Genomic DNA, 14,815 nt, shown 5'->3' with positions numbered 1-14,815 from the left:
TTACTGCGCTTTTTTCGTGATGTCTGAACATTAGGGTAGCTGAAAAAACAAACAAACAAAGACAGCACCAAATGTCACAGAACAATCTCTGCTATGCCCTCAATTGTCCATGTTCAAACTGGAGAAGAGAGGAAAGATAGCGCCTTTGTTTGACTATGAGTCAAACAGAGTAATTAAACACTGAACCCAAAGATGTGACAGCGTAACATAAAACCTGGTGTACATGTAGCCATCATCATCCAACCCTGTCTTCGAAGGCTAAAACAGGACCACATCATCACTTGCCAATTTGATAAATATGTATTAGGCTATATTATATTATATTATATTATACCAATATAAGACCAGTTAATACTTTGTTACAGGTAAAAGTCCTGCATTCAAAATCTTACTTGAGTAAAAGTACAAAAGTTTTAGCATCAAATTATATCTAAAGTACCAACAGTAAAAGTACTCATTATGCAGAACGGCCCATTTCAGAATAATAGGCTATATGTAATATCACTAGATTATAATTATTGATGCATTAAAGTGTACATCACTAATGTTGCAGCTGGTGAAGGTGGGGCTAATTTCAACTACTTAACATACTGCCAGGTAGCTTAATCTATAATAATACATCATAATGTATGTGTTGATTCGTATATTTTGCATTAATAATCTGAATCTGCAAAATAACTTGTAACTAATGTTATCAAATAAATGTAGTAGAGTAAAAAAGTACAATATTTCCCACTGAAATTAAGCGGAGTAGAAGTAAAAAGTAGCATAAAATGGAAATACTCAAGTAAAGTACAAGTACCTCGAAACTGTACTACTTGAGTAAATGTACTTAGTTACATTCCACCAATGTATATGACTAATATTAAAGGAATATAATGAAGTCAGGAATAGGTGACCAGCCTAAAGGATAAAGGACCAGAGCTCCCCCCCACCAAAGTGTTTTCCCTACTGGACCAGTGTGATCCAAACACTCGGTTATCATCCGCTCCACAAGATCGATTTATCTGCGAGCAGCTTGTCATTCCTGAATTTCACCTGCGCACCGTTCACACAGTTAGCCACAGCACGTTACAACTGTGTAATACTCACAATCTACAGCCATGGCAGATCCAAGAATACGGCAAATTAAGATTAAAGCTGGCATCGTTAGGAGGTAAGAGGATTTTCGTTCTAGTTAAAGATGATTTAGCATGTCAAGCAAGCTATTAATATTATAATAGCTTCGTTAAGCTAAGGATAGCGAGCTAACTAGCTTAGCCGGGCGGACAGGCTAGCTCGGCATTAAACCACACCGCGCATGGAAGAATGTTTGTCTGAGAGGATTTAACTTTACTTCGGTGTTTTGGCGCGGCCTATGGACAGTGATGGCTACGCAGTTTTCTTTTGTTCTGTTTGAAGTGGCTACACTTCATTTTTGTTTGACGGTACCCATCTAACACTTATGATGTGATCATATAAGCTCACTGTACTCGAAAAGATAGCGTTGTAACGTTACTGTAATGTGTTTAGTGTAACTCACAGCTGTAGCTAACGTTGGTCGACTGTTGCTAGGTGTTAGTTTTCACATTGCTAAGAATATGTTGCCTTTTTGGCTCGTCTGTGAAGTAACTCTTGCTGCATTTTTTTAAACTGCCATGTATGCTTAAGGAAGAGGTCACTCGCAACCAAGGTCCTAAACGTTGCTTATATTATAATATTATATTTATTTAAGTGGTTGTAAACATAAAAGAAACCATAACTAGCTACAGAGACGCTAACACTGAAGACTGCCCTATCTTGGCTAAAAATACTAACATTACATGTTACACTGCTGTCTTTAACGCAGCCCTGTTTAGCTGTTTATTTGTGGTTTTATCTCCGCATAACAAGACTTTCCCCCACTCAGTCTGAACTGATGGTGGACATTTGTAGAGTTGCAGGAAATATCTGCACAGTCATGACAGTAAATGGGAACGTCTCCATCACGTACTGTTACTGTTAGTATGGCCTAGATAGCAGGTCATCTGGATATTAGGACTACAAGTTAACTGTCACTAAGCACATCATAAGAATATCCTATAAGTTGTAAAATATGATGCTGTTTGATTTTCCATACTAAAACATGGCATTTTGAGCCTTAATTGATTTGTAGTATCCTAGCTGAAACAGATATTACATAACCTCTTTAGACACACACATTTTTTTATCCTGTGTTATGCACAGATGTGCATATCTCAGTGTCATATCAAGTCCCATCCCACATTTACAAATTTTCGTTATTACTTCTTGTAAGACTTGCTCTGTGTGGCAAGAGGATCATATGTACACCAGGTTTATCAGGGCCATGCAGTAAACCTAAACCTAAAAACACTAAAGACACCTCTGAGGTTTCTGTTTTTTGTGTTGTGGTACACCTGCTGAGGAGGAAACATGTCAGCACTATCTTCAGGTTCGTTATGTTGTGTTAAGTATATATTATTTGTACTCTCCTGGAGACAGAAAATTATGTCACATAGTTTGTTCCATTATGTGCAAATTAAGTAGGCAGTTCTCTCTTTTCGAGCTCTTGAAGGGTGATATTAAAGGATTACAGTGATGTGAGGGAATTTGTGCCATTAGTAAACTTACACTGAACTGATCATGTGACCCCATTCTGCGGCAGTTCTCACGTCACTTAGATGTTGTTTTTTAAAATCAGGGCTTTCAAATTGTGTTTTCAACACCTGTAATCCTCATGCAGGAGTAAGTAATTAAAAGTAGGGATCTCCTGATAAATGTTTCCCCCATAATTTTGTTCTGAGGCATTTAATATTGAGTATCTGGTAAATAGCTTTGCCTGCAAAGTTTGATATTTAGTATAAATTGGCTTCTGGTTTCTCTGACCCCAGAAACTATTTCTTTTCCATCAGTATACTGTACATGATACTCATATTTCACCTTAATCAATTTCTCAACTAGGTCTTTGTTAAGGTGCTGTATCAACTAGTATTGCAAGATTATTAAGACATTTGTATAATTACCATAAACAAATGAGACCACAGCTCATCACTAAACTGTCTTTTTTGACTTGTTGACACTCGGTCGCCACACTGTGATGCCAGTGAGTGACAGTTTGGTACAAAGTTGCAACATCTGCAGGGAGCATGGAAAATATTTTATTACGTTTGACAAACACAAAGGTATATGTAGTGCAAGTTTAATCTTGTACAGTCAGTATTCTTCAGATTGTTTGACTGGAATCTACAGTAGGTCCTGCTTTGATAATGGCTCACGCTCAAGAAGAATACACCAGTTTCAAAGCCTGTTCAATTATTTGTGTTATAACAGATGGGAAATCAATGGATTACAGCAGCGGCGGATGGCCGCCCACATTTGAGTATGGTTGTGCCCGAGGTTTCTGCCTCTTAAAGGAAGTTTTTCCTTGCCACTGTCGCCAAATGCTTGCTCATGGTGGGATTTGTTGGGTCCCTGTAAATAAAATTATAAAGAGTACGGTTTAGACCTGCTCTATAGGAAAAGTGCAATGAGTTAACTTCTGTTATGAATTGGCGCTATATATATATAATTTAATTGAATTCGATTAATAAAACTAATCCACCGACAAAAGTTGTTAAAAGTATGCAAAAGAAGTGCTACGAATAGTGTAAGTTAGTTGTATTAGGCCAGTGGCTTCACTTGTACCATGACAACTTCTCAATAAAAGAAAATCATAATTGAAGGCCTTTACTGTAAAAAGCAGCAACATGAAGTGTGGAGTTTGCAGTAAGAGCATGTTAACATTTGAAAAAGTCTGCCCCATCTCGCTCATGCTCTTTCTTTTCCTTTAGGAGCACTTTGTCCCTGTAATGCTTGTGCTCAATTTTTTTCAACTTGGCTTTTTAGCTGTTTGAACAAAATGCATGTTGTATCAAATTTAGACATGCATGAAAAACACTTTATATAAGTAAAAAAAAAAAAAAAAAAAAACCCTGAAAACCTTTTATAGCAGGAAATGTTTGCTCTGGCAAAGCGCTAAACTCGTATGTAGGCTTGAGTCGTGATCATGAGAAATTGATCGGTCTAGACAATAACAATAGAATTAAATGGTTATCTTAGGATAATGATCTCAACAAAAATAACTATGAGCACCACTGACCCATACTTGGTTCAATCCACCGAAGAAGTATTTAATGATCTTTAGGTGTACATGCACCCTTCATGACTTATGTTTATTTTGGACAAATATAGTATGTTTCTATCAATGTCGTCATATGAAAATCAAAAGGAACAGCAAACAAAGACAGGTATGAAATACAATTATTGTAAAATTATACAGCAAATAACTTTAATTTTCCCTTTTTAAACATATGTCATTTATACAAGTTTTATACAAGTTTTGTGCCAAAACAGCACAACACAATGAAAGGCGGTAAGCGCAACATGAGGCGGGAAGCGGTTTATTTCAGGCAGGGCGCCTCCAAAAATATTAGTATTAGTATATTAGTATTAGTATTAGTAATAATAGTAAAATATTGCAGAAAACCCTGAAGAGAACTTAGAAACCAGCAAATATTCACATTTGATAAGTTGGAAACATTGAATTTATGGCTCTTTTGGTAAAAAAAGATACTTAAACGATTAGTTTATTATCAAAATAGTTGCAGATTAATTAATCTTAAAAGTATATCGAGTGAATTAATAACAGTAATAAGTAAATATTCCTAATTTTGATGCTTTTACAAACCACATAGTTAAGTGTCATTTTTTTCTAAAGAAATCTGTAGCAAAAACAGATTAAGCCATGAGTCCAACACAAAATATGTCATTAGTGTGCATCCACAAGATGTTTTGAGAACTACTAAAACCAAAGACTCTCCAAATATGTTGCCTAAGCCTCAATCTAATGCTTCTTCACTGTTTGTATAGTTTTCTAGCTTGTGATGGATGTAGCCGAAGAATTTGCTGTCTTACAGTACAAAAGAATAATAGAAATAGAAATTCCAAACCAGTGCCCTAATAAATTTGGTTTGTTTTGTACATGACATCTGGGACTAAACATAGGTTTTTTTGATGTAGGACCTCTCAAGATCATCATCCGGTTTAAGCCAGCCTATTAATAGAGTTGGCATCTATTCTGAGCTTAAATTTGTACAATGGCCAGATTTACCATGCTCGAATAGAAAATACTGTAGATATTAAGAGGTGTGGTGAGGTAATGGGCTCAGTATAGTAGTCTGTGTGATGGACTGAAAGTATCTATTGTCAGGCAGACCTCTAATTCCCTCCTGTCAATAGCGTTAGTGTAATGTGCTATCGATTGTGTTTTGATGAAGCTCAGATTACTAACAGGCTCCCTGAGGTGCTAAAGATGGCGGCTGGATTTCCCATAGATAATAATGTCACAGTGTTGGAAAAACAACACTGCAATAGTACAGTAGTGTACTTTATCAACCAGTACTGTCCCTAACTACTGTACTTTCTGAGGCTGGTGTACTATTTGAACATAAGGCAGGAGATATTACATCTCAACCCCTCTTGGTCAAAAGTATTACGTTGACACGGACCCTTAATCAAGCCGTTAGGTTTAAATGTACAGACTGTCATTGCTTTCTGTCTCCATAATCTCTTGTCCCTCCCATTCAGTCTCTTTCTCCTCTGTTTCTCCTTTTTCTCTCCTCTTGCCTCGCTCACTCCCTCCTCCCTTTTATATATATGGGGTTTAGAGGAAACCTGCCTGCTCTTTTAGCCAGGCCTATTTCCAGTGGCTTTTGCACATTCCAGTCAGTGCCTTTTCTGCCCTAGCGAGGCGGATGCCCTTAATAAAATGACAACAGTAATTTGCCTTTGTCATTCCGGTCCCAGCACAGACTACGTCGTGGCTCAAAAATACAGTGCTAGAGGAGGCGGCCGAATGTGTGTGTCGGCTGGCTCTAATTCCCTTTTTTTCTATTTTCCAGAGAGCTGCCTTTTCCATTAAGCCTGAGGTGGCAGGTCTATTTAAAACCAGCCACGACCCCACCCCTCATTCACACGGCGCTCCAAGTCTGGGAGAAATAAGAAATTAACATCAGGACTGGAAGGGGAGGAATGGACATTTTGTTATTAGACTGTCCTTCAGTTTTATTCAAATTATTCCAGCCTCCCTTCCTCCATCTTTCCCCTCTCTTTGCTGGCTTCTTTGACTCTAAACAGGTGACATCACTCATTCAGCATCAAGCATGAGAGTGGAAGGCAGGAGCTGCTATTGCATATGGTGCCTGTTTAAAAGCTTCTTGATGGAACCGTATTAGAATGAGTGGTAATTGATGTAAAATATGACAGAGTGCTGTTGGCTTCCTTGGCTAAGCAAGGAGCAGTGCAACACGGAGGGAAGGGTCTCCAGTAATGTGACTGATTAATGAAGGATCACTCACTTACGCACACAGAGCTGATTTTATGAAAAATTAAATTTGTGTTGTCATTCCGACAAGCAGGCACAGCCGGAAAAAGACTAATAGTTGAGAATCATTATCAATAGCGATATTTTCAAACTCCATTATGCCAATCAAGGTCAGAATCTGTTTAATAGATTTAGTTCCATGTGGCCCATAATTGATAAATAATCAAAATGTATCAATGTACTTAAGGCCATTTTCACTAACAATCAAGGAAAAGAGGCCCATTTACCACCTGACTTGGTCCTAATTAGGGACTAAATTGATGATCAATTAATCTCTAAAAAGGACTAGTAGTGTGTGGGTGTATGTATGTGTGTGTCGGAGGCTATAGAGGTGGATAAAGGAGGTGGTGAGGTGTGAGCTGGAAGGCATGATACAGTTAACAAGAACAGTAAAAGGTTTTGTGTTTGTCTGGCCCCTGTATGTTTACACAACACGGAAAAGGTTGAGATACAATTTAAGTTAAAGTTGAAACTCGGTGTTTCTCAGCACTTGAAAATGAAGAAATTCGCATTTATTTTAAAAGTACATTGGTAACAATAAATCAGAATTCAGTTTGCTTTACAGTAGAGATGATTATTATCATTATTGAAATGATCTTGATGTGATCTGTGTCACTGCACTCTCACCTTGAATATTTTGGAAAACAAACAAGAATGAAATTTAACAGCATACAAGGCAGCTATGTCACTAAATACAGTATTTATACAGTATAACGGCTTCGGCACTGGAACTCCTAACACTGAATTAACATTAGATAAGCAAAGCACATATAGCTGTCTGTGTGATAATATTTCAGAATTATCATCTTGTACTTTATTATTGTTAAAGGGAGTGCTTTGTTAACAATTAGATTATATATACACTACCGGTCAAAAGTTTGGAGTCGCCTGCCACAAAAGCTTGATTCGGTACAGTGAGATGGCTGAGAGGACTACTCTGTATTTTTTAATGGTCTTTCATGCTTTTAGGTTGTAGAGAGTCCTCTTTACAAATAGAGGTGAATAAAACGCTGTACGATGGTTCAACCAGACTGACAACTGAAGGGCCAGAAAGAGACAAAGATCCCTCTGTGCAACAGTTAAATACGAATATAACTTCTCACTTTGCTGCTGTGATGCAGAAGAGTACTTGAAAGGTGTGTCAGTACACTGTGACATCACTGCCTCAGGGTGTGGGGGTACAGGTACTACAGACAGAAACTTTCAGCCTTTTCAGCCTGGTATTAAGTTACTCTTTAATCATCTTCAGTCATAAGAGGTTTTCAGAAATTTAGACATCAACTTTATCCATTCAAACTGTCACATCTGAGTAATATATAATAATATAAAATATCCTATAAACATACATTTACTCACATGAACTTAACAAATAAATTATCCACATACAGTATGAAATCTGTTAAATATATTAAGTCTCATTTCAATATCAGGCTTGTACCATTATTGCTAATTGCAATGCCTCTCTACTAATAATTGCTCAATTATTTTGTCTATTTACTATTAAAGGAATAGCATGAAAGTAAATATTTTATCAGTTTAGTTGTGACCTTCGGTTATGGCTTGTAAAGACTTATTTTGTGATCATTATGCAGAGTCCCTGTGCAAAGCAGCTGTGAAGCAGCTGCAGTTTAATACTATTTTAGTGTAAAAGTGAAGGTTTGTTCCAGAAATAAAACATTTTTCATGTCAGATGAGCATCATATTAACAATTTATGGGAAGCATTTGTCTCAGATATTCAAGGACATTTTTAAGATATGCAAGTACATCCTATCCTAAGTTGAATTTCATATCAAAGCATAATTTAAGGCTGATGCTCCACTTGGATGCCAGTGTTGCGTGTAGCAGCAGTGAAGAGGAATGATGTGTTCGGTGGTTGTTACCGAGGTGTGTATCTTGCCATCCTGCGGGAGATGATCTCACTGTGTCCCCTCAGTCAGAGGAACGTTGGTGAGAATGAGGATAGATGGCCTTGTCTGTAAAAGGTGACCATCACAGCCTGCCTTTTCATGGTTTGGCCTATATTATCTGTCTGGGAGGCTGTGCGTTTATTCATGTTTGATGGAACGACACCGTGTCACTGCCTCTAACTATGAACTGTCTTTTCCTCTCTTCCTTTCTCGTTGTCTGCAGGCTGGCGAAAGAGGAGATTTCATACAAAACTGAGGCAAAGCAGCAGGAGGAGAAGGTTGAGCGCATGAAAGCAGAGGCAGGAGATCATTATGTCATCAAGAAACAGGTATGTGGGTGCTATGTTTTTTGCTTCTTTGATACTATACAACAATTCTGCGTCTTAATTTGAAAACCTTTACATTATCCATTTATCACGGACAGTTTTCCCGTTGATCTCAGCCAGTAAGTGAAGGGGTTTTGCTTTCCCATAGTTAGGAAGTGAATTCTATCTTGATGATTTGAGTAGCCCCTCATTCATGTAATGAGGTCAGTCCACAGTGATAATGAAGAATTAGGTTTTGAGAGGAGAATCATTAGTGATTTTGTAATTTGCTTGATGCAGATGTAATTATATCATGTTACTTTAGAGGAGTTTGATAATTACTGACACATGCTGGGAATTTAGTGTCCCTAACCTCCTCTGTTCTCTGTCACTATGCCTGCAAGCCCTCCATCATTTGGCTGTGCATTGGAGATTGGAAATTTGTATGACACACATGTTGCTAACTTGCTTTATGTCTTGATATCATCTTTAACACGGGCTTTATCTGTTTGTGAAGACTTTTTACACGTCTACATGTTTCTTTTTATTTTTTAAAACTTTTTTAACTAACATTTTTAACTTTGCAGAACGAAAACATGAGGACAAGTATGGGGTCATCAATTAACACAGACAGATACACGAGTACAGTTCATTACACAGGGATTTGGGCTAAAATGGTGAAATTAAGAAGAATGTTAAATAAAAGACATTAATCAGTGTCTATTTCCTGAGAGTATCTCATTTCATATAGTATCTCTAGGGATGGCAATGTCTGTCTGTTGGTCGATTGGTCAGGCCATTATTTGGTCCAGACTGAAATATCTCAATAACTATTAGATGGATTGCCATGAAATTTGGTTCAGACATTCATGGTCGTCTCAGGATGAATTATAATCAATTTGGTTCTCTGAAGCCAGCATTTGGCAACAGTTTTTTTCACTTGAAGCCATAAAGGTAGATGAGAGGTAGATGCCACTTTTACACAAACCCTTTAGGCATATCTCCAAAAAGAGAGAAACAAAACATCAAATGTAAAACCCACTATCCTTGACATTAAATGCCCCACTTTATCCCCAAAAGGCTCAATATATGGACAATATCAAAATATGTGGGCATGGTCCACCAGTACACTTCCTCCAGCAAGAGAACCGAGTCCCAGGATTTCACTTGTTTCAGGTAGGGAGGAACTGCAGAGCAGGCGTTGCTTCTGATTATATTTACTGCTAACATTAAAATTCTGTGTGTGTTTTGTTTGTTCATTCATAGAGTGGCGGCTCAGGCTGAGCAGCAGGCTTGGCTGGAGTTAAATGGGGGGATTGGGAGGCCAGATGGATTATGGTTGGAGATGAGAGGTCTGAGGCAGGATGGATTAGAGGTTTTTATTTTAATGGAATCAATACGCTGTAAGTGTCATCTTTATCCAGCGCTGATGGGATCATTCCACTGCACTGGGAGGACACCGTGACTTTTCTCTGTTTCAGCACTCCTCTGCTTAGTCTTGCTCACCTTGTCACATCTAGATGGCAACCAACTCTACTAGTTGTCTACCGTCTTTCAGTGTGTCAGTTAGTCTGCCAGACGGCCTGTGTATGAGTTCATCTGAGTGCCTGTTTGTGTGCATAGCCGTGAAATGTACATGTGTGTAACTGCGTCCATGTTTTGACTTTCCAGCTCGACGGAGGGCTAGGTGAGGAAGCATCTGTCAGGAGTGAGTGTGTCTGACAGCGTTAGCCAACTCTTCTCTGCTCTTTAGGGTGCCAGCTGGGGGAATTCCACATTAGCCACGGCTGTGAAAGTTCCCCAGGCTTTAACACAGTTTCACTCCAGGCGTAGTAATACCTCTTTACGCCTGATCGCAGTGCCCTCGGCTCAGGGTTTCTTCATTTATCCAGGTGTGCAGTCAGATCGAGGTGGTCCCCTGCTGCCCAACTCCCTGCCTGATCGATAACTCAATAACATTTTTCATACCGCCGCCTTGTTGGGAGATGTTAACCACAGCAGAGTGTATGTGGGGCACCCTGCACGTTACTGTCAGGAACAAGGCTACAGCGAAATGCAGCGAATGAATATGCCTGTGTCTAGCTGTTTAAATTAATGTTCCATACTTGGAAAATACATGTTCGATAATGTGCTGATTTTTTTTGTAAAGGCAGGTAATGAAAAATGATAACAGGAGCAGTGGTAGGGTTAAGTGAAATTAATAAAGATGGTGATGGCACTGATGTTGTCTCTGTGTGGTTTCAGATAGAGGTGTTGCAGGAGTCCAGAATGATGATCCCAGACTGCCACCGCCGTCTGACCATAGCACACGCAGATCTGCTTCAGTTATTAGTAAGTAACACTCACTGTTAACTGTTAACACTCACAACAGGAAAAAACTGTACTGATGAAACTCTCAATCCATTTATTTTGTTGCTATTACTGTGACTAATTTATGGCCTTGTTGAAAAACTACACGGTGTAATTGTATTTGTGGGATATTATAGACACATGGTGACAAACACAACTATTTTTCATTAAATTATCCTAAACCCCGGCTTGTGTTTCACACAAAATGGGTTTCTCCCTGCCATCATGCAGTGTACCTTTTTAGTCAATTTTGTTTTTATTGTATATCTGAGAGTAACTTTACAAAGCTGATCTGGAACTAAGCTAGTCCCAGGGCTCATAGGCGTAAGGAGAGAGTGGGCATTGCTCGACATTTGACTGGTTAAAAGTATACAGACAGCAGTCACAACCAACTGCTTTTGCCTTGATTTTGGAAATGTGAGAAATTAAAGTAAAGTAAAATTCATTTCTAAGTAAAGCTGTATCAATTAATAATTTTGACCATTAGGGGGCAGAAAATATTAAAAAAGGCTGACAGATGTTATAGTCCTGACATATTATCGTCTTTTAAAGTTGTTGTGGCTAATGTGTTAGCAAACAGTGCCTTTTTATACATCCAGCAGGAAAAGAGCAACATTATAATTCATGTGGAGTCGAGTTTCTGGCCACCTGACAAATCCAGCTGATCGAATTGGGTGATAAGTCTGTACGGGTTTGTCTCTACGAGCAACCTCTTTCACATCACGCATAGTTATTTGATTAAGTGTAAATAAAAGCAATATATTGATTAATTCAGCTTTAAAGTTTAATATGGACACACCGAACAATTCAGTCCAGCTTTGATAAACTTTGATGCGTAAATTTGTGCCACCAGGTCACACGATATATCGAGTCCAAAACATTATTGTAGCTGAAGCCCAATTTATACAGTACTTCTCTGGTAAAATACAAATTGTAGTGCAGAAGTCCAATAGGATGGTTTGCAGTCAATTGTGACGCATGATCAAGTAGATTGTGTAAATATATGTTCTTAAATGTGCTTTGTTTTTAGACGGTGTAGTCCCTCATTCGTCCAGGAGTGTTCCATTGTAGAAAAGGTTTCAGTCGTAGACTTCTGGATGGGAGCCGAAACGTCTTGAATTTGAAAACATTGTCCAGATGACTACGACTGAAACCTTTTCTACAATGCTTTATTTTTAGTTAAAACTTTGGTGAGCTTGTTTTGTCAGATTTTTCTAAAATGTGTCTTTCATCGAACACTATTTCACATACAGTACATAACAAAATAAAATGCCTTTCCAGAAACAATGATGTGGTTACTTGGGATAATCCATAGACCTCGCTGTGTTATCAACAAGGGTAGCAGCACTCAAAGCATAAAAATCTCTCAATACACAGGCCTCGGTTTACCATTTTTATTAGCCATGCTAGCGGCGTACCCGTAGTGATGGCAATGGCCGTTTTTTGGTCGGTCAGTCGGCCCACCACTTTGATCCAGACTGAAAGATCTCTACATCTACCCAATGGATTGGCACATAATTTTGTGCAGACGTTCATGGTTCCCAGAGGATGAGTCCTACTGACTTCGTTGATCCCCTGACTTTTCCTCTAGCGCCACCATGAGGTTCACATTTGTGTTTTTTAGTGAAACTCAACTACAACTATTGGATAGATTGCTACAAAATTGGTACATACATTCATGTTCCCCACAGGATGAATTGTAACAACTTTGGTGATCCTCTGACTTTTCCTCTACTGCCATCATCAGGTCAAAAATTTAGTTTGTCCAGTTTGGTTTATGACCTAATACCTGAAAAACTACAGCCTCTGCTGAACTTTGTGTTTAGTGCTAATTAGCAAATGTTAGCATGCTGATGTTAGCATTTAGCTCAAACCACCGCTGTGCCTAAGTACGGCCTCAAAGAGCAGCTAGCGTGGCTGTAGATTGTCGATGTGACATTTTGGTCTTTCTCTACAACCGCAGTGTACTAATCCCTTCAGGACTTAAGTTGATATGGTGAGAAGCATAACATAAGCATAAGCATGCATGTCTCAGGGTCATCTCAATTATTGCAGAGCAACAGTCAGACAGCTGGTGGTGTGAGTCACAACACAGGAGAGCTGAATTGTAGGCAGAGGGAGCTAACCTGGGATTAGCGACATGTCCCCTTCCCTATCACTCAGCCTCCCTTCTTTCTTCCTTTAGACAGACATGCACATTATGCACACGCTCATCACAGTTCATTAGCAGCGCTGTCACTGCGGTGACCACCACAGGAACTCACACACACTTGATTAAAGGACATGGACACCACACAAGTCATGTTATCCCTCGGTCCAACCCTCACCTACTCAGTTTAGATCCCAATAACATGATGCTGATGGAAATATGACCTCAAGCATCATGTAATTTATGATGACAATGAAGTGACATCCAAACAGTTTTGTTCAAATCTTATTTTTTTATATAGACCGTTACACAAAGAAGTTGAGGAGAGTTGTGGATTTATTCTTAAGGAGCTAGCTGTAATTCCTCATTTTTGTTTATAGGAGATGGCAATAAATCTAAAATGGCAATAAAACAAAACTGTGTGTGTGTTTGTGTCTTTTCAGGAAACAGAAGAGGATTTGGCCGAGTCTGAGGAGTACAAGGAGGCTAGAAACATTTTGGACTCAGTGAAGCTTGAAGGATGATTTCTGATCTGTTTCTGTTCTCACTGTGAGATTCACTTGCTTTAAATGTCCATTCCTTTCGTCAGGCTCTGTTTGCAACCGTGGAGGCAAACTGAATCCATTCAAAGTCTCTGTTCTTGATGTAATTATTTCTACTGTTTACTGCTAACGTGCCAGCACATTTGATCATGCCTCTCCTGTGAGTCAAATCCCACAAGAACACGATAAAACATTCAGTTTATTACAGTAGAGGAGTAGGCAGGGTTTTCTTTAAGATTTTATTCGTCATATTAATACACAGTCTGGACTTGCATGATTGAACTACTCACATGTTGTCTTTTCTGCACTTATAACCATCACTTTTAATGGTGTGGGTGCACTGCTGGATTGATTTGAAGTAGGAAAGCTTTACACTGGTCGCTATTGTAAACAGTGCAAATCTGCAGGTCTCTGTAGAAGCTCCAGTGTTTTATGAAGTGACAGTTTTCCTTAATAATTTTTGAATTGATTTTGCATTCCTTTTATATGTATCTGATTTAGTTAAGCTCGCAGGACCTTTATTAGCTCCAACCCTTGATGATGATGATGATGATGCATCCCAGAATACTAACCAGAGCAGCAATTAACGATTATTTTCAGTAACAGTAGTTTGTAAAATGAAAAATACCCATCACAAGTTTCCTGAGCTTGTTTTGTGAAAACACAAATATATTCAACTTACAGTGATGTAAAAAACAGCTGAAAAGCAGCAAATGATCACATTTGAGCAACTAAAACCAGTGAATGTTTGGCATTTCTTTGCTTGAAAAGGGACTTAAACGATTTATCAGTATGTCAAAATTGTTCGGGATTGTAATTTTCTTTCATTCAACTAATCGATTATTAAACTGATTGTTTCAGCACTAATACTAACTGATGGGTTTAATTGCACACAGCATTCACCTGCTGGTTTTCCTGTTAAGAGCAGTAAAATGGATTGAGTCCTGATACCTACAATAAAGACAAGAGCACTTTGGGCAGCCCCCCGTCAGTCACATGACAGATGTTGGTTATGGCCATGAATGACAAAACAGGCCTGTCTGATGTCCCTGCAGCAGTTACATCTATTATCCAAATGGCCTAAAATAACGACACCTTGTATTAACGCTGAGAGAGTCCTTCCTAAATAGTCATGCTAATAAATGAACTCAATTGCCAGACA

General features: G+C 38.6%; 1 protein-coding gene across 1 annotated transcript; it reads left to right on the top strand.

Annotated features, from left to right (window-relative positions):
• Positions 1 to 990: 990 nt before the first annotated feature.
• Positions 991 to 14,520, top strand: tbca (tubulin cofactor a). The gene is made up of 4 exons (XM_044174222.1): positions 991 to 1,156; positions 8,532 to 8,637; positions 10,858 to 10,944; positions 13,555 to 14,520. The coding sequence occupies exons 1-4, from the start codon at positions 1,104 to 1,106 to the stop codon at positions 13,633 to 13,635; spliced, it is 327 nt and encodes a 108-aa protein (XP_044030157.1). The 5' UTR covers positions 991 to 1,103; the 3' UTR covers positions 13,636 to 14,520.
• Positions 14,521 to 14,815: the final 295 nt, after the last annotated feature.

The sequence above is a fragment of the Siniperca chuatsi genome, linkage group LG18, assembly GCF_020085105.1.
Source record: "Siniperca chuatsi isolate FFG_IHB_CAS linkage group LG18, ASM2008510v1, whole genome shotgun sequence".
NCBI classification, from domain to species: Eukaryota; Metazoa; Chordata; class Actinopteri; order Centrarchiformes; family Sinipercidae; genus Siniperca; species Siniperca chuatsi.
This window is presented reverse-complemented; position numbering and strand designations above follow the sequence as displayed.